This window comes from Sminthopsis crassicaudata, chromosome 4 (genome assembly GCF_048593235.1).
Source record: "Sminthopsis crassicaudata isolate SCR6 chromosome 4, ASM4859323v1, whole genome shotgun sequence".
Lineage (NCBI taxonomy): Eukaryota > Metazoa > Chordata > Mammalia > Dasyuromorphia > Dasyuridae > Sminthopsis > Sminthopsis crassicaudata.
The window spans coordinates 373,367,519-373,385,208 of record NC_133620.1 but is presented as its reverse complement, the minus strand read 5'-3'; the positions used below and the strand labels follow the sequence as shown (position 1 = coordinate 373,385,208).

The 17,690-nt window shown below is 50.8% G+C and overlaps 3 protein-coding genes and 1 long non-coding RNA gene across 6 annotated transcripts; 1 reads left to right on the top strand and 3 right to left on the bottom strand.

The window, feature by feature from the left end:
- The first annotated feature begins 1,252 nt into the window (after nt 1-1,252).
- LOC141541134 (uncharacterized) lies at nt 1,253-4,056 on the top strand. Of its 2 annotated transcripts, none has more exons than XR_012481661.1 (2): nt 1,253-2,674; nt 3,342-4,056. It is a non-coding gene; the product is annotated as an uncharacterized LOC141541134 (long non-coding RNA). The 2 variants fall into 2 exon arrangements; XR_012481660.1 differs by having other exon boundaries at nt 1,253-2,897.
- A 1,163-nt stretch (nt 4,057-5,219) lies between these two features.
- On the bottom strand, nt 5,220-5,769 carry LENEP (lens epithelial protein). Its single transcript, XM_074265292.1, has 2 exons — nt 5,428-5,769; nt 5,220-5,320 (listed from the first exon to the last, which is right to left on the bottom strand). Exon 1 carries the CDS (start codon nt 5,616-5,618, stop codon nt 5,433-5,435), a length of 186 nt encoding a protein of 61 aa, XP_074121393.1. The 5' UTR covers nt 5,619-5,769; the 3' UTR covers nt 5,220-5,320; nt 5,428-5,432.
- A 391-nt stretch (nt 5,770-6,160) lies between these two features.
- FLAD1 (flavin adenine dinucleotide synthetase 1) lies at nt 6,161-11,184 on the bottom strand. 2 transcript variants are annotated; one of them, XM_074265284.1, is made up of 7 exons: nt 11,051-11,184; nt 8,364-9,108; nt 7,812-7,959; nt 7,186-7,284; nt 6,887-7,076; nt 6,468-6,541; nt 6,161-6,378 (listed from the first exon to the last, which is right to left on the bottom strand). In XM_074265284.1, exons 1-7 carry the CDS (start codon nt 11,111-11,113, stop codon nt 6,243-6,245), a joined length of 1,455 nt encoding a protein of 484 aa, XP_074121385.1. In that variant the 5' UTR covers nt 11,114-11,184; the 3' UTR covers nt 6,161-6,242. The 2 variants fall into 2 exon arrangements, with proteins under 2 accessions (XP_074121385.1, XP_074121386.1); XM_074265285.1 differs by lacking the exon at nt 11,051-11,184 and adding an exon at nt 10,663-10,887.
- Nucleotides 11,185-13,539: 2,355 nt separating this feature from the next.
- On the bottom strand, nt 13,540-17,615 carry CKS1B (CDC28 protein kinase regulatory subunit 1B). The gene is made up of 3 exons (XM_074265290.1): nt 17,459-17,615; nt 15,460-15,587; nt 13,540-14,074 (listed from the first exon to the last, which is right to left on the bottom strand). The coding sequence occupies exons 1-3, from the start codon at nt 17,515-17,517 to the stop codon at nt 14,022-14,024; spliced, it is 240 nt and encodes a 79-aa protein (XP_074121391.1). The 5' UTR covers nt 17,518-17,615; the 3' UTR covers nt 13,540-14,021.
- Between the last annotated feature and the right edge of the window lie 75 nt (nt 17,616-17,690).

Here is a 17,690-nt window from a genome sequence, read left to right as displayed (position 1 = left end):
CTCGGCTAAGCCCAAAGGCAGAATTCGCTCTCTGAGTCCCAGCCCTGTGCCCGGCTGCGGCCTTGGCACTGCCAGCGGGGAGGGGCTGAGTTCATGGAAGGGGGCGGGGGAATAGGGATGGCACGTTGCTTCTTCTCTCCGCCCCTCCTCTCCGGTTCGAGAGCCTGGAATTCCTTTCACTTTTTGATAACTGGGGAAACTGAGGCCGTTAATCGAGGGCCTGTGTCCTGGTCGGAGTGCCATTCAGAGATTAAAGCCTTGGGAGGCGGGAGGAGAGTCACGATAGGAGCTAGTGAGTTTGTGGCAGGACAGCCACCTGAGGTGGAGAGGGCACTTTGTACTTCACCCTGTCCCCAACCAAAGGTACAGGAGCGGACTGGGAGGCTCCGTTAGGAGTCTGGCGCCTCCCGGTCCCTGACGGACCCCTCCCACCTCAGCTAAGCTGGCCAGCTTCTCTTCCCATTCTGGCCAGGCCGAACCGGGTCAGATTCGCTCCCTTCCTTCCCTTTTCTTTCCTTCCTCGGCCCGGGGGCTCCCCCCCCAAAGCAGGTGGCTTCGTGGGACACTAGCTGAACCTGTTGGACCACAATGGGCGGCGTCGCGGGGGCCCAGTCCCTCACCCGGGCTGACCCGGGATCCCCTGGCTAGGGGGAGGGGAGGAGCTCGGGTCCGGGCCCCTCCCTCATCCACACTCACTCCCTCCCTAGCCGGCCGTGACTCAGCCTCGGGGCCGCTGCCCTGCGCCCCAGCCAGGGGCGGAAAGTGTGAGGCGCCCCAGAGGGCCCAGGCCAAGGCAAACAGCCCCCCACCCCCAGACATTATCTCACTGGAGAATTAGGGGGGTGAGGTTCTGGGGCATTTAAGGGGGTGTGTATATGAAGAGGTGGGAACTTTGATTCGGGAGATCCGCTCCGGGTTTTCCATCCGTTCCCACCCGTTCTCCCTCCCCCTTTGCCACCCCCCCCCCAGTCCCTCTGTAGATGGTCACAGTTTCTCCGGGTTTTCTTGCTGGCCTCGGCGGACAGAGTCCGGTTTGTAAGGGTTTGGAAGGAGTAGAGTCCAGGCCGGAGTTTCTTCCTTTCTTCCCTACCTCCTGGGACCGGCTGGCCTGGGGAAGGGCCGGTGCCAGGCGAGAGGGGGCAGTGCCAGGGGCACATTCGAAATCAAGAAGGGACTATGCCAGGGATAGAGTTGAACAGAGCAGAGAGAGGGCACGCATAAAGTGGGCGGGGGGACTGAGGGAGCGCCAAGGACAAATTGGCACAAGAAATATCGATATAAGTAATAGCTGGTATTTATGTAGCACTTTGAAAAGCGCCTTACCAACATTATCTCACTGGGCCTCACAACAACCCTGTGAGGTAGGCATTACGTATATCAGTATCCCCATTTTACAGATGAGAAAAGACTCGAGTTACTTGCCTTGTCTAAGGTCACACTACTAAGGGACAGAAAAGGTTGCAGTGACCTCCTAGTTGGTGTGGGAAGCGGCGCCTGAGAGAGTCCAGTGACCTCCCCCCACCTCCAATCTGACGTATGGGGGTGGGTAGCTTCTAGGTGGAGGAATTTCAATTCTTCATTTCCTTAAGAATCCGAATCATTCCGGTTCTCTCCTTTCACTTAGCTTCGCTTATCTTCACTTATTCTTCACCTTCCCATTCCCCGCAGCCCCTCCCCACCCCCAATCCATCCAAACCCCTTCCACCTTCCCAGGAAGTCTCCTTTCAGTGTCCAGTCCCTGTCCTCCGGTTCCCCTCGGATCCCCACTCGGAAGGTGAGGCAGGCAATCCGGACATAACCGTCCCAGCTTCTGGCCATCCAGAACCAAAAGGTGGAGAACTGAACAGAAAAACGTGGACTTCTTGCTATCCCTCTCTCTCAAACCCCTGTCCCTTCATTCCCCTTCCCATCTGGGTCCAGTCCGGGCGGACTGGGTCGGAACCGGGTGAGGCCTGCAGGTGCCTCCAGGGGCAAGTGGAAAAGTTCCACACTCCTCGGGCCTGAGCTAGATTCTCCCCTCTCCCATAAAATAAATACCCAACCAGAGAGGTAACGTTCGGGAGATGGAGGGGGCGGGGCTGTTGAGGCACGGGGTAAGTAACCCGAAAAGTAAGGAAGTTTGTCTTAGAGAATGGCGCTGGCACTGGGGGCTGGCACCCGTCCTTTGGGATGGGAGATCGGGAGAAGGAACAGCCAGGAAGGAGCTCATGGTTGGGGGATAAACGCCACGAGAACTGGGGAAACATATTTTAGGATGTGGAGGGAAGAGATTCTGGAGGGCCTGCGTTTTGGGATGGGGGGGCAGTCACTTCCTAGTAGGAAAACTGGAATCCCAAGTTAGTATAGCTGCTGTGCGCCCACCTCTTGACTTTAGGCCCCCCGCTGCCTGCACCGCTTCCCTCGAAGTACAGCCGCCCAGGAAACCGCTGGGGGCGCCCAGACCGCAGCCCCCCCAGCCGCCGCCACCCGACGCTCCCACTGCGACCGCCCAACCCACCTGAAGGGGCCGCGGCTGCCGGGGGGGGCACCCTCCCCTTTCCTCAGTCTCCCCCCACCAGCTTCTGCGGGCGGCTCTTTTTATAACTCCGGTGCCTATTCCGAGCTCCGAACTCCGAGTCGTCGGCTCGGCGCGCTATCTCCGCGGGGATCTTTGCGCCCCCCAGGGCCTAGGCAGGTAAATTTAAATTTAGCCCCAGGAAGCTCAGGGGAGCAAGTTTCCAAAACTGCTTGGGGGATGGGGGAGGCGGGGGATGAAAACAGGTCCCGCCCCCTCCTCACCCTCAGCCCTATCCCTCTCCGCTGGCCTGCAGAGGTCGCTGCTTTGGAAGGAGGAGTTTGGGGTAGTTACTCCGGGAGTACCGGACTCGGAGATGGGAACTGAGGTTGGAGAGACGAAGGTACCGAGGTCGAGAGCCTAGGGGGAAAGGCAAGGGTCTGAGGGGCTGGCCAGGGAAGGAAAGGGAAGAAATCTGGGACATTTTGAGGACAATGGGGCTTGAGTTGGGGGACAACCACAAACAAGAAGGACCCTGTGGGGAAGGGTATATGTGGAGGGTTCGCACAGAAAGGAAATGACTCAGATGCAACTAAGATGCAAATATATGCAAAAAAAAGAACCAAAAAAAAAAACGTGCTGAGGGTCCACCGCTCTACAGCTACTAGTGACCTCTGCGGGTCTTTGCATTCGGGAAGATTCTGCATACCAAGGATCTGTTTTTTGTTTTTTGTTCCTTTTTTAAAAAAACTCTGATTTTCAGTTTATTCACGCGGTAAAACAATACCTTTCCTCCCAATCCAGCGGTCCAAAAAACGCTTAGTGCCGCCGTTTTTCCTCTTCCCAGGGGATTCCTAGAGGTTCCGTTTGGGTCGGAGTTCTGCACCCGTGGTCCCTGTTCACTCCACGTCTAGCTTCAATTTCCGGGTTTGCTTCAGTTCCCCTAGAAACCACTAGATGTCCGCGCTGCTCCAAATGCTGAGTGGGAAAGCCCCCTCTGTCTCCCGGGAAGCCCCTTCGGGTCCCCAGGACCCCTGCTCAAAAAGCATCCCCTTCCCCTTCAGTCACACAGAGTAGGAAATTTAGCACTGCCCACGAGGGTACCGATCACCCCGCCTCCAAAGCACCCAGGTCACTGCCCTACCGCGGACGGGCGGTTTATTCCTGCTGTCACTGGAGGCTTTGAACCTTCCTGGTGACGAGACCCGGCTTCATAAAACAGCCGGCCGTCACCCGCGGAGACTTCGCACCCTGACGTTATATTAAAAGAATCCTTCAGCGCTTCCTAGGCGGGCGGAAACCTTGTCTACCGGTACCCTGGTGGCCCTAACCCTGCCCCCCAAACTGCCTTTCTCCACCCTGAGGAGCTACCTCGGACAGCTGGGGCCGAAACCTCTCCCCAAGGAGAAAGGAAGCACTATTGGTTGGGAGTGGATGAAAGGTGCTTATGTAAAACACTTCCCTGCCTCCACCCCCCAAAGTGGGAGAACCAGATAAAAAGGAGAAATAGTTAACGAAAAAATACATTTAATAAACATAGCTGATGACATAATATTGTAAAACTAAGTCAGTTTGCGACCCTCGGTGTGTTTAGGGAAGAATTAGCAGCCCCATTTTTTTTCAAGTTTGATACCATTATGCTAGAATCTTGGAGGGTACAGGAAGAAGGGGTGCAGGCTTGCCTTCTTTCCACCAGTAAGTGGCAGAAAGGGGGAGTTGTGAGTGGAGAGAAAATCAACTCACTTCCCTACTCAGCGGGGAGTCAGGTAGGTTCTCTTGTCCTCAATACCAGGTTCATCAAGGAAAAAGAAAAGAGAACACGTGGTGTGAAGGCAAGTGGGGGGAAGAAAGACGCTTCTGATTGTTAACAGTATCCCCTCAAACTGCCAGGAATGTCTACCCTCTCCCTAGCTCAAGTTGCACATTGAATTTGTCTGTCACTGTTTCTCTTTCTTTTTTCCTCTCTCTCACAGACCACAGTTTTGCCCATCTCCACCCACCACTTCCCTAAAGTCCCTTTTGCCAAGCGTCCCATTGCCCACTCCATACCCCTGGCATGGGTTCCTAGCCCCTGTACTAAAGCTGCACCCTCTCCCCCTCGTCCTTTGGGCAAGGTACCAGCTCCAGCTGGGTGGAGTAGGGTTGGTCATGGGTCGGGAGACAGGAAAGGGCCTGGTAGAGGCAGGAGGCCAGGGCCTGAGTCACAGGGTAGGTTAGAGCAAAACGGGGGCCAGGTCCTTGTGACAGGAATGGAAGGGGTAGATTGGATTGTGGAAGCTGCTTCTCTCTTCTCCTACCCTCCTGTTCTCATTTCCTACACCACACCCAGGATCAGGATCGGGCTTCTATCCCTTTCTCTACATCTTGAAAGAGAGGATAATGGAATCCAAAGTCCTGAGGGAGAAATCTATCCCTGGCAGTTTTTGTACAGGAAGGTGGTATGTGCTATATGTGAGATAGAGAAATTTTTGAATACAGTAGCAATGATAGAAGAGGAGCCCCTAATACACCACTGGTGCCCTCCCATTTTATCATGTTTCCTCAACAGAAACCCCCCAAAACCCCAAACAAACAAAAGGCACGGACAGTATATTTCCTACCTCCTTGTTCCCCTGAACTCCTACCTTGCCCTCCCCCATAGCAGCTCACTGAGATCCTGCTTCTGCAGGGAAATGGCTCTGATTTCCAGAGGCGCTAGAAAGGAAATGGCTCCAGAGGTGAGAGACTGGAAGCCCACAGCTCATAGCAGGCACAGAACTTCATTCATTTATTGGTACCCTCAGGTAAGCACAAAGGACACAAGGAATCTTGGAGATGAAGGAGGCACTAGAAGGAGAAAAGAGTAGGCTCAGAAGAAGGAACATTGCCAAGAAAGCACAAGTCCTGCCCCCAAGGTGCCCACTTGAGGGTGCTGAGTATGGTGCTGTGGATACCTGGGCTAGTCTAGCAGCTCCTTAATACACCAGCAGCAGAGAAGGATATAAGCCGCCTCCTTCAGGAATCGCTGGAGTACTCCCCAGCTTGTGCCCATCTTGGTGAGAGGCAATCGGAGCCCAGCATCATGAAGGGCCTGGCTGAGGGAAAAGGGCAAGGCTTGGGCTATGGGGATGGCCCTCGGTTGCATGAGGATAGTTCTCGGTGAGAGAAAGGGGGGCTGGCTCCCTTGGCCTTTATAAGCATTCTCCTGCCCTGGGACCGAGTGCCCGCATGACTAACAGAGACAAAGCGCCTGGGTGAGGCGAGAGGAGATTCTGGAATGGGCAATAGGCTGTGTCAGCCTGGGCTGGGTGGGAGTTGGGAAGGGAGTGTCTGACCCCTTGCTGTGTAGGAGAAACCTGGGCATCCTGCCAAGCTGCCCATTGGCCCAGCTCCCTCCTCCCTTCTCCCCAGGTCATATATCCTCACGTGGAGCCCTGCTGATGCTGGCATCGAGAAGCATCGGTCAGTTCAAGCCTATCAAGGCCCTTTCCCTCCCCCCCCCTCCTCTATGTCCCTAACTCGAGTGCCCAGGAGAAAACGGCCCAACCCTCTACTTGTGGGTTCTGGCCCAGCCCTGGGTCTTGTGGTGGGGCCCTGTCACAGCTTTAGGGGAGAAGAGGGGGTCCCGTCAAACCCATGGTAGCTTTGACTACAAGAGATCTCAGATGAAGGAGCAGAAGCAATGGACACAGTAGCAGGCACCATTTATTGTCAGGGCTGCTGGGATTGAGGGGGGCAGAGAGCAACAGGTGGGGACAAAAATCCCCAGTCAGACTCGTGAATTCCGTTCTTCATCTTCGTTCTCCAACTGGTAGGCCGGTCGATAGGCAGGGCATCCCCCAGGGCCTGGGTACATCAAGGCCTCGTTTTTCTTTGTATTCTCCCTGCCGCCAAGGGACGTGTAGCTGGGGACAGAAGGGAGGCACCGTACCTGTGAATGCCTGGATCCCCATTTCAGCGCTCCCTTCTTATTCTTTCCCATGCTAGCTCTTACCCCCAGTCATATAGGATGCAGTAAGGAACAAACAGTTGACGGAGGAAATCCCAGATGTCTTTATACGTCCAGTCCTGAGAAACAAGAGTCAGTTCACGAGCAGGGACCACTGGGTTTGGATCACAGACCCTGCCCCACTCCTCTTTCTGCCTCTGGGAGGATGGGCAGACCCAAGCACTTCTACTCACTCTATACCATATCTCGATCCCTAGAGGGAGGGGGTGTTCTGCCTCTGATTATCCTAGACTTCAGGAGTGCTCCCTCCCCCTAGTTTTAAAAAAAAGGACAGGATACTAGCTCTAGTTTCTATCTTAACCCTTCCAGAGTTTTCCCGAAACTCCACTTGTCTCACTCTATATGGAAAAAGGATGGGAATCTGAAGAGTTAGAAGGTGGCGGTGAGTCCGAATCCTCTCTCACCAGTAGTGGGTTGATGCGCATATACTGAGGCCAGTCTGGGTCAGTGGGACTGAGGGGACTGAGGCTTCGGGATGAAGGATCCGTCCTCCTTGTGCCCATCAGCACAGCCTCCAGCTGAGGGTTCTGTGCTCGAATGTCACTCAATGCCTGCTTCATATCGCCCTCAGCCTGTAGAACCTGCAACTTATACCTGGAGAGAGCCCCATAAATTGCTTGAGCCCATAATTAACAGACTTTACCGTCCTCTTAACTCCCATAACCCACAGCTCTCCAAGCCCCAAATTCCTGATTCCCAGTACCTCTTAACTGTCTCCTTCAGGAACTGCTCCAGCTCTGGGAAGGGGGAGATGCTACGGATGTAGAGAATCTGCAGGGGGACCCTGGTCTCTGGGAACTTCCTTTAAGTAGATTGAGAGGGATCAGAGCCCACAGGTTTCTCCATTTGTGGAGGCAGTCCCCCACCCCATTCTGGAATGCCCTCCTTTGTCTTCTTATCCAAATCCTGCACACCCACATCTCACAGACCAGCTTAAGGTTCACTTCCTCAAGGAAGCTGGCCCTAGTTGGATTTCTCCCAACTTGTAAAACATTTATCTTAATCTACAGAATGTGATCTAACACTTGATTAAGGAGTGTATTTTGCCCTCTCTGATTGTCATGGATATCACCCCAACAAGATTATAAGCTCCTGGAGGGTAGGGTTAGGGCAGATGAAGCTTAGGTAGCCTCCCTAGTGTCTAGTGTAGGGCCTTGAACATACATGGGATGCACCTAACCCTGGGTGAATTGATAGGAACGGTCCCCCTAGGCCACACTGACACCCACCCAAGACGGAGAAACAGCATGAGTGGAGCTTGGGAGGAGGGAGCACAAGCAGGAGTCTGGGGGAGCATCCCAGCCACTGCCCAGCCCAGGGTTGGGGTACCTCTGTACAGCAGCATAGAAAAGGTGTAGGAGGGCAGTGCAATCCTTGCCTCCGTTGAATCCCACACAAAGCTGGTTCAGTTTGTACCTCGAGAGGGCCTCCTCCATAATCTTCAAGGCCCCCTCCACCTTGTTGCCCAGAGGAGTCCCTGCCAGGAGGGTCGGGAGCACAGGACAATCAGAAGGGAATGGGAGGGCTCAGAACTTTCCCAGCCTCTCTATAGCTTAACACCTCTTCCAGTGGGTCCCACCCAGGGGCTAGGCAGAATACACAGAATCTGAGAGCTGAGAGAAAACCAAAATCCAGACCTTGAAGCATGCATTTCTTCTCTAGTTCCCTGACAAGAGGCTGCCTTCTAGAACCCAGAGGCAGTATCCAGGAGCAGTGTAGCAGCCTCACCACCTGCACACTAGCATCATTTGGATGGAACAAACCATCCTTCTTCTCACAAGATCTACTGGCTCCTTTTCTCACTCCCCCTGCCCCCTGAGACAGGAGATGGCCAAAGGAAAAGGATGGCCACTTCCTTTCTTCCAGCAGCCTTCTTCCTACCTGACTGGGCTAGTCTGTACACAGCCTCCCTAGCGTGCTCCACTGCATTGGGCACAAATGGCACTAGGGATCCGGGGGGTAGGTGGGCATTCAGGTAAGCCTGGGCTTCCTCAACTGCCGCCTCCTCGTCAGAGTCCAGCGTCACTTTAACACGATAGTAGTTGCTACTCCAGTCTGGATAAGAGCCAATGCCAAGTCGGCGTCCAAAATGGGCTTGTGCTTCTGTGAGGATGGGAGCAATCGATGATTCCTCTGCCGTCAGATATAATTCACGAAGGTGGAATTGCATCCCTTCATTCCGGAACAGATCCGACAGCCCCCCGAGCACTCGCTGCTGCAGTTCTGGAATGCCCGGGAAGAGGTAGACATTCCGGACAGAAACCAGGGGGAATCGAAAGGGGACCCCGGTCTCAGGGTCAGTACCATAGTGGAGCCGGGCAGTGGAGGGCACCTGAACCAGCTTCTCTTGCCCAGTGCCCCCCAGGGCTCTCACAGCTTCTTCCAACTCAGGGTGGGGCTGGAGTTTATCTCCAAAAGCCTGAGCTACAGCTTCAAAGGTGATATCGTCATGAGTGGGTCCAATGCCGCCAGAAGTGAGGACAAGATTGAAGCGGGTGGAGAAGGAAGCCACCTCTTCTGCAATGGTCATCACTTCGTCTGGCACCACAGAGATCCGGGACACCCGGACACCCAAGGAGCGAAGGGTCCGGCACAGAAAATAGGTGTTGGTGTCCTGAGTGTAGCCCTGGGAAAGCAAGGGAGGGAAGTTGAAGAGATCTGATCTTTAGTTATGTGGAAGGCTTCCTATCTCCGTCTGTGGAGAGAGAGCCTCTTTCTGGAAGTACCATAGAGGTAGGTGGGCAGAAGGGAGGAGTGACGGAAGGAGGACTGGAGGGAGAGATAAGGACCAAACACTGGGCAATGAATGGAAACTCATTTAGGGTTAAGATTTGGAAGAGTCAGTCACTCACCCGGCCAGCTCTGGGCTGCTATACTTAGCCCTTACTCCTCTGTTTTGGTGAGACTGTCTAGTCCCATAGTTTCAACTATCCCCCCCCCAAGCAGATGACTCACTTTTTTTTTTTTTTTTTAAATCTCCACCACTAACTACTCCTTTGAACTTGTTTCATATGTTCAATTCCCCTCCAGACATTTCCACTTGAAATTACTGCTACAAACACATTAGGTCCAAAATAAAGTTCTATTTCTTCCAGAACCTGACTATCCTCCTGATTTTTCTATTTCAGAATAAATCTAACTTTCCTTTCTCTTATACTTCACCTCTAAACAGCTGCCACGTCCTGTCCATTCTGAGTTGCTCAGCTTTTAGTGGCAAATCTGACATCTGAATCCAATTAATACAATGCTCTTCCGTCCCTGCTGCCAACATTGTGGGTCAGGCCATTTCCTTTGCTCTGGCCTGTACTATCATATACTGGGATTTATCTCGCCTTTTTCCTTCTGTTCTCCTCTGCCTGTCTCACATCAGACACTCACACCAGCCCTCCTAGGACTCCCCTTTGATCATCACCATCCCGGCTTCCTGCTGCCTGCAATCCAAACTCACCGTGGCCTTTGGTGCCCTGACTACCTTGCTACACACCAGCTGCCTACACATACCCTGTATTCCAGCCAAATCAGCCCACTTACTGCTTGATGAAAATAAGAAGGCACAAGTCAAATTCAACCTCGGTCAGGCTGTCCCCGCCCCCGTAATGTCCTCTGCACCATTTCTGCTTCTGACATTTAATGCTCAGCTCAAAGGCCTTCTCTGCGCGGCTTTACTTAATAGCCGGACCCCTTGTAGCTCCATCTACACGGCATCACTCATTCACCCGATGCTTCTGAGGGTCTTGTCCTTCAGTTATTTTGAGGAGTCTCACTCCCCTTTCACTTTTTATCTTCAGTCCCTTTAGCGACCTTTTGTGGGCTGTTTCCCCCGGGGAACAATAACTAGCATTTACATTATCCCTTTCTACGGGCCTGGCCCCGTGCTAAGCAGTTTTACACATATTTTGGGAGGTAGTTTGCTATTACTATTTCTGTTTTACAGTTGAAGATGCTGGGGCAAAAGCACCCAGAGACTTGCCCAGGGTGACACCGTTAGTGTCTGAGGCCAGTTTGACCTTGGGCCTTTCACTGGGCACTCGCTGCCACTGGAATGTGAGCTCTCTGAAGGCGGCACTACCTTTGTTTTCGCTTTTGCCTGTACCCCTAGCATTCAGCAAAACGCCCGCCACATAGCCAACGCTTAAATCCTCCTTTCTTCCCCTCCTTCTTAAGTGTCCTCCACATGTACCGTGAGCGGCTTTGCATTCTCCAAGGCACTTCTACAGTCCTGGACATAGAGTCGGTGCTGGATCAGTGTCTGCTGAATAACGCCCCCCTCCCCCCAGCCCTGGGAGTTTCACAGAAGCCAGAACCGCAGCGGAGCGCAGGAGCCAGTTAGGTAACCCGTTTGGCACAAGGCTCGGTCACGTTGTGCAGGAGTGCGGCAGCGGGAGGTCTGTGTCACGGAACCTGCAAGTTGGGACTGGGTGGCACTAGGGGAAGTTCGCCTCCTCTTTCCCAGCCGGACCAACCTGAACCTCTCCCCCGGATTCCCAAGGGGAGCGGCCGGGAGCGGGGCCACGCCCCTGCCCGTCGGGCGCGCCCAGGACCCGCGGAGGCCGCGGGCTCACACACACCTTGAGGATCTCATCTCCGATCATGATGATGCCGGCCGTCACGGTTTTCCTGGGGGTGGCCATGGTCCAGGCTTTCCGATCTCGCAGGGCCCTGCGGTAGCCACCCAGGCCCCGGGACAGCGCTCGGAAACATGAGGGTCCCGCCAGTTCTACTGAAAATCAGCAGCTAGGGCCCCAGAGAGACGGCCAGCCTGGTGGGAGACAAGACCAGAATGGAGGGCGCCCGGAGGAGGCGAGGGGCCGGGAGCTCCCGGGTGACTGCACGGGCCGGCCCAAGGGCTGACCCAGGGCTGACCCGGGACCGCTGCTCCGTGCCCACCGCGCCGGGCGCCGCTGCACTTCTGGAAGCGGAGGGAGCGCGGAGGAGACAAAACCCACGGGAGGGAAGTCTGACGGCCGGGGGGCGGGCCTCGGGTCCGCTACTTACTTACTGGGTGACCCTGGGCAGATCATTGAACTCTCCCGGCCTCCGCTTCCCCATCTGCAAAATAAAGCGGGTGTGGACGGGACGAACTCTCAGGCCTACCCTCTCTTCCGGCGAGCTCGGGCCGTCCGTGGGATGGCGGTCCTTTGCTCCTTTCTCCACACCACCTGCCCCTTTCCCAAGCCCCAGGCGCGCCAGCCGCCGCCCCTTTAAACCCCGCTTCGGCGTTCAGTCCCGGCGTCCTTCCTCGCCGGTCCCGGGACCCTGCGTGCACACGCGATGCCCCTCCTCCCGGCCCGATAGCGCGCTTTCCCAGGCTGGGCCCCCAACCCCGCCGGAGCCGCGCTGCAGCTCTCCAGCCTGGATTTTTCCGCTCTCACCTGCCCTTTTGCCCCCTCACCAGTCAAGGTTTCCTCTGAGTCCCTCGGAGCTGTCCCGTTTCGGCTTCCGTACGCAGCGTTTCTCCCCAGCTACACAACCGCTCTACGCCCATTGGCCTGGACTTTCACCGCCCCCTCCCTTCCCCCAAGGCTTCATTGGTAGAGTCCGCCGTCCCTCTGGTAGGCTCTCGAGAGGGAGGCTTGTTGTCGGTAGAGCACGAGGCCATCAGGGCCGGAAGTGCTCCGGTGAGGGGTGGGGCACTGTCTCCTTTCTCGAACCTCTGCCCCAGCGGGTCTACAAGTCTGTGGACCCCCGTAGGGCCACTGTAGAGCCAGGAAGAAGGCGCAGTGGACAAATCGCGGGTCAGTGGGAGAGACGGGTTTGGGGTTAGACACCAAGTCCCCACGGTGAGGGGCTAGCGCTTTTGTGCGGGTGTTTTAACGGGATGAGGGACCTAAAAAAGGCCAATTTTTATCTTGCAGGGGGAGGAGATTCTGCCCTGGGCGCCAGGTCATTAGGAGTTGGAATTATCAGAAAACTCCCTAGCCCCACCCAACTTAGGAGGCCAGGAACTTTCCCTGCTGTGTCAAGTCCGTAGTTCACTTCTCTGGCCTTTTATTTTTTGGGCCACTTCGAGGTGAGAACGTGGGCCTCCTCCCAAGCCTTCCCCTCCAGTGTTTGAGGGCTTGCTGAGAGAGGCCTTATGCTTAAGCAACACCAGTAAGTGGAGCTTACATCCTTAAGGGAACAACTTGAGGAAAATTGTTGAAGTTGGACCCCAAGTTAAGAAGTTAGTTGTGTGGACACAGTAGAATATTAAACTTGGAAGCAGGCCAACTGGCTGGACTTACACATTACTTCATGGTTTTGGGCAAATCACTAAGAAACTACATTTTCCATAGCTGAAACTACCATAGAAATGTGAGCTATTTCACCTGCTACTAAAAATCCCAACTCTGATAGGACAATCATGAAGTAGTTTCATTTTTTCTTTTTCTGAGGCTGGGGTTAAGTGACTTGCCCAGGGTCACACAGCTAGGAAGTGTTAAGTTTCTGAGACCAGATTTGAACTCGGGTGCTCCCGAATTCAGGGCGGGTGCTTCATCCACTGCGCCACTTAGCTACCCCCTGGACTTTTTTCTTTGGAGAATTTCTACCATCCTTAGTTGCTTCCCATCACTGCTCATTGTGTCATGCCTGCAATTCTTATCAGTGGAAGCCTGAACAATATCTCAAACTGGCTGCTTCTGATCTGTGCAATGTTCCATTCAGGTCAAATAATTGGTAGGGAGCTCCATTAATGTCCGAAGAAATAGAAAAGCAGTTTCTCTGAGGGGTCTCTAACTCAGAAGACTTCAGTTTGATGAAAAAAGTTCTTGTCATACATTATACAGGGAACTGTTATGAATGGAATTTTCCCCTTTATCCCTAAATTAGTAAAGCAATCGGCTGGAAACATACAAATATAAAAAATGACAAACTAATGCATTTTGTGGAGAGCTGCCCTAGGTCGGTGAAAGTTTAAAATAAAAATTTTCAGCAGAGAACAATCAGTTTAATCTATTTTAAAAATCAACTCTCTGAGCCTCATTAGTAGTAAAGTACTGAAATCAGATAATTAGGTCTCTGGTATCCCATGAGTGATACTTATCCTGATCACAGGTAGAAGGAATTTAAGAATGAATTACAAAAACTTCCTCTTTATTCAAGGGATTTAAACAGAACAGACATTTCTTGAATAAAATGGAAAGTTTCCAACAAATGAAAATATAAATCCATTAAGTCACTTTGCACACAACTTGGCAGAGAAAAAACAAACACAAATAGCAACAATTATACAAGGCCCACAACTAAGCAGTGATGAGTCTTCAGTCACTCTTGATACTTTGTCCATATACCCAATGTGTTCAGCTTGATACAGAGCTTGCCTTTTGGAGGCAAAGATCAGCTGAAGTTACATTCATCAGAGCACCCGATGGGGGGGTTGGTGGTGGTGGTGATGTCAGCTTTGCTCAAGAAACAAGAGAGTCACCAGCACTTTTAAACAGTGTATTAAACATCCCTTAAATATCCCAAGTGAGAAACAAGAAGGCAACACTATTAGCAGAAAGATGTTAGCAGATAAGGACAGCTATGTACAGCTTGGAAAAGAAGTGGTATGTTCTTTCACTTCTTAGGCTTCTTGGGCAGTGGCCGCCGGAACAGCAAGATGTGAGGCTCTGGAAGAGAGGGAGATATTTGGATGAGACAAGCTTGCCCCATTCTCATGAGCTAGCTTTCCCCTTAAGTCATCATCTATGTGCTAATATGTGCACTCCAATAATTAGACTTTAATTAAGTTTTATTTTGCCATTTAGCATTAGAAAAAGATCCATCAGCCTGGTCTGCCAGCAAATACAGTAATGCTAACATCAATTCCCTCTCTACTAGGTTTGCTTAGATGTAGGAGTATTCTTTTTATTATAGTTGCTCTGAAGCTGAATTTCTGGTGCTTTATTTGGTGATTTATTAAAAAAAAAAAAATCATCTTCTTGGCTAGACTTCAATTATGTTCAAGCACAGAAATTGGGTCTCTAAGAGGCAGGAAAGTAGGGAGGAAGTGGTAATAGGATATATTTGACCTCAGTTTATAACTAGCCTGTAAACAGAAAGTACACGATTTAAATGGAATATACCTATCAACAAGCTCCAATTGCTTTTCAGGTTATTTTGAATAGGATGTTCTGTAGACAAATTTATTATGTCCAAAACTAAACTCACCTTTCCCCCTCTTCCTTATTACCATAGTGGGCAGCATCCCATCTTCTCACACCCTCAAGTATAAAATCTAGGCGTCATCCTCAATGCCTCCCCACCTCTTATCACCCCATGCCAATCTGTTTCCTAAACCTGACAACTTCACCTTTTCAATATTTCTTGAATACATCCCCTTCTAGTACAGTCTCTCATCACCTCAGGGTTGGATTATAATAGGTGCTTGGTACCTAAAGGTCACTTTGCCACTAACTGTTCCCTACTCCAATCCATCTTCCATTCAGCTGCCAAAGTTCTTTTTTTACAGAACAGGTTAGACTATGTGATTTCTCTATTTAATCAATTTCAGTGTCTTCCTACTGCCTCTCTGATTAAATACTAAATCCTATAGTATTAGAAGCTGTCCTCCCACCTTTTATGATTTCTTGGGTCTTATACCACCTCCACATACTTTAATCCAGTGATACTGGCCTCTGTGCTATTCTATAAGACACGCATCTTTTGGCTCCAATTATTTTCTCGGGCTATATCCCATTCTTGGAAAGACTATACTTTGCTTAAGTTCTAGTAAAATCCCATATTCTACAAGAAAATTTTTCCAATCCTTCTTAATTCTAGCATCCTTTCTGTTGTTTCCTATTTAACCCATACAAAGCCTGTTTGTACGGTTTGCTTGCTTATGTCCCCCATTAGACTGTGACGTGGTTGAGAACAGGGACTTAAGAATTAAGACAATTATTAACCCTTACACCCCTCCTCCCCCTTCCCATTCCATCTTCTTGGCTTGATCTATGATCTTATTCCTCTTCCTGTGCTATCCTACAGGGCTGCATTCAGATTTTCCACTAACCTGGTTCATGGATCATGTAATGGACCCATCCCTGACTCTGCTGGACACCAAGGTTCCTCCACTCAGACTCAGACATCAAATGGGTCTTAGGGACCAGTTTGGCTATGTCCTTGGGCAACATGACGTGTCTGTAACAGAAATGTGAGGATGATTTGCATCCAAGGATGGTGCAGTTAGGCAATCAACATTATGTATTATGCCTCTCACACTGTACAAAAAAATATTATCATGGATCAAAAGGGACACACAAAGGAACAATAACAATTCCTGCTCTCAAGGAGCTTACAATCTAATGGGGGAATCTTCAGCCAAGCTTATCATAGAAACACTTTCACAGATCAGCAATATATTATTAAGTGCCTTAAAACTATTTGTTTATTCATAGTGAGAATAATGGTATGATTAGGACATTTATGACTTGTTGATATAGACCTTAACCAGTATCTGGGAAAGAGGATGACTTTGGGGAAGTATAGACAGTGGTTCTGAAAAGCCAAAGCACAGAAAATTAAATGTTTTACTTTTCTCATCCTTTTTGGGAAAACTTGAATTACTTTTTAGCAAAGGTTCTGACCTAGGCTTAAGTCACCAAGGGAGGCAGATGAGCGATTTGATTATTTGGAATCTGAGTCCTCCTGACCCAATTTTAGCTTCATTAATGTCAATAATTATTTGCGGAATGTCCCTTGTTTACAAAGGTGCCTCTGAAGGCAAATAAATCTTTCTTGCCTAAATCCTGGATTAGGAGCTGATATTCTCACAGATCAAGAGTTAAAAGCCATCAACCAAACCAAATAATTTTGGCTTAATACAGCAGCACAGCCTATTTTAAGCCAATATTCACTATAAAGCATTTCAGCTGAATTACCAAACTGGCATCTTCCACTAGACCAAACAAGTGGCCTTTCCCTATTTTGTTTCAATAATAGGAAGACTGATAAGTGAGTTTCAATATTGGTTTATTTAAATGAACAGCTAAGGATAGAGCAAGTCTTTCCAGATCTAAAAAGAGATGATCTGTACATCTTGCATAAAGGTAAGCACCCGATAAATGCTGACTGGTGTCAGGCACTTAGAGTGTGGAGAACATGATAACTAGATCTTGTGGGATATGCAAGTAAAATCCATGTCTTTTCCTTGTGCTTAAAGAACTTAAAATCTAGTTGGAAAGAACGTTTATATTATAACAATAACAAATTAAAATGTACTGACAGGTGATCAGTAAATTATCTGTGTTTTCCAAAACACAATCTTAGAATTCGAAAATATCTTAAACATTTCTCCAGCCGACACTGCCATTAGATCCCACAAGAAGAATCCCTCTTCAACACCTAGTTAACATGGTCATTCGGGCACTACTTCAGATATTACTAATAGTTAAAGTCAGCTTCCTCAATCAGAGCCACCTACATAGATTCTGGTTCTGTTTTCTGGAGCCATTCAGAATAAGTCCAATCCTTCAAATGTATTCGAACATCTGTCATGTCCCTCCTCCCCTCAATCGATTATTTACTAGCACATCTAGCACTTTCGACATCCTTTCCACTCAGTTCTACCAGACAAGGGGCCCTCGATTACCCCCTTTTTCTTTGGGGATGAACGAATACCAACTGGAGGATCTGTCCCCCTCTCAGTTCTATAGCCACCTGGAGTTCCTTCAGCATTACTGTTGACATGAAAGACACTAATCTGTCTGAAAAGTGAATGATGGCGAGGAGACCCATTGAGGTGATTGAGATAAAGGTAACAAACCTTCACTTCGTCCTTATCCAGTTTAACCAGGAATTCCACGCATGCGTTCTATCTACAAATTCCCCCATAAACCTCTCCTGCGCATGCGTCTAACTTTCCTTTTACCTAAAGCCCACTCCCTCAGTCCTCGCGCATGCGCCTCAATCTCTTTCTCCCCTCAATAGCTACGGCTAAGTTGGTCCTCGGGCCCTCACCCGCCGATGCCTACTGCACCTAGCATGGCCACCCCCTTCGCGCCCGCACTGACCGGTACTCGAACTCCTCATCGTCGTATTTGTCCGAATAGTAAATTTGTTTATGCGACATGTCCGCTCCTCCCCGGGGACCCCAACCCCGCGCCACCAACCGCCTAACAACAGCTAAGCGCGCGCACCACAATTCTACGGGGCCTCGCTTTCAAACCTGCCGCTCCTTCAACCGATTGGCTCATTCGAGCGGAGGCGGGGAAAAAGCCCATCTTCGAGACTCTTATTGGCTTC

What these genes read in the sequence shown, in the direction of transcription:
- LENEP (XM_074265292.1), bottom strand. Translation starts at nt 5,618, where the DNA reads ATGCAACCGAGGGCCATCCCCATAGCCCAAGCCTTGCCCTTTTCCCTC.
- FLAD1 (XM_074265284.1), bottom strand. Translation starts at nt 11,113, where the DNA reads ATGGCCACCCCCAGGAAAACCGTGACGGCCGGCATCATCATGATCGGA. An exon ending in GTACAGACTAGCCCAGTCAG is followed by an intron (nt 7,960 to 8,363) that starts GTAGGAAGAAGG and finishes CCCTCCTGGCAG; the next exon opens with GGACTCCTCTGGGCAACAAG. An exon ending in CTGAAGGAGACAGTTAAGAG is followed by an intron (nt 7,077 to 7,185) that starts GTACTGGGAATC and finishes GGCTCTCTCCAG; the next exon opens with GTATAAGTTGCAGGTTCTAC.
- CKS1B (XM_074265290.1), bottom strand. Translation starts at nt 17,517, where the DNA reads ATGTCGCATAAACAAATTTACTATTCGGACAAATACGACGATGAGGAG. An exon ending in GATGAGGAGTTCGAGTACCG is followed by an intron (nt 15,588 to 17,458) that starts GTCAGTGCGGGC and finishes TTTCTGTTACAG; the next exon opens with ACACGTCATGTTGCCCAAGG. An exon ending in TTACATGATCCATGAACCAG is followed by an intron (nt 14,075 to 15,459) that starts GTTAGTGGAAAA and finishes CCTCTCTTCCAG; the next exon opens with AGCCTCACATCTTGCTGTTC.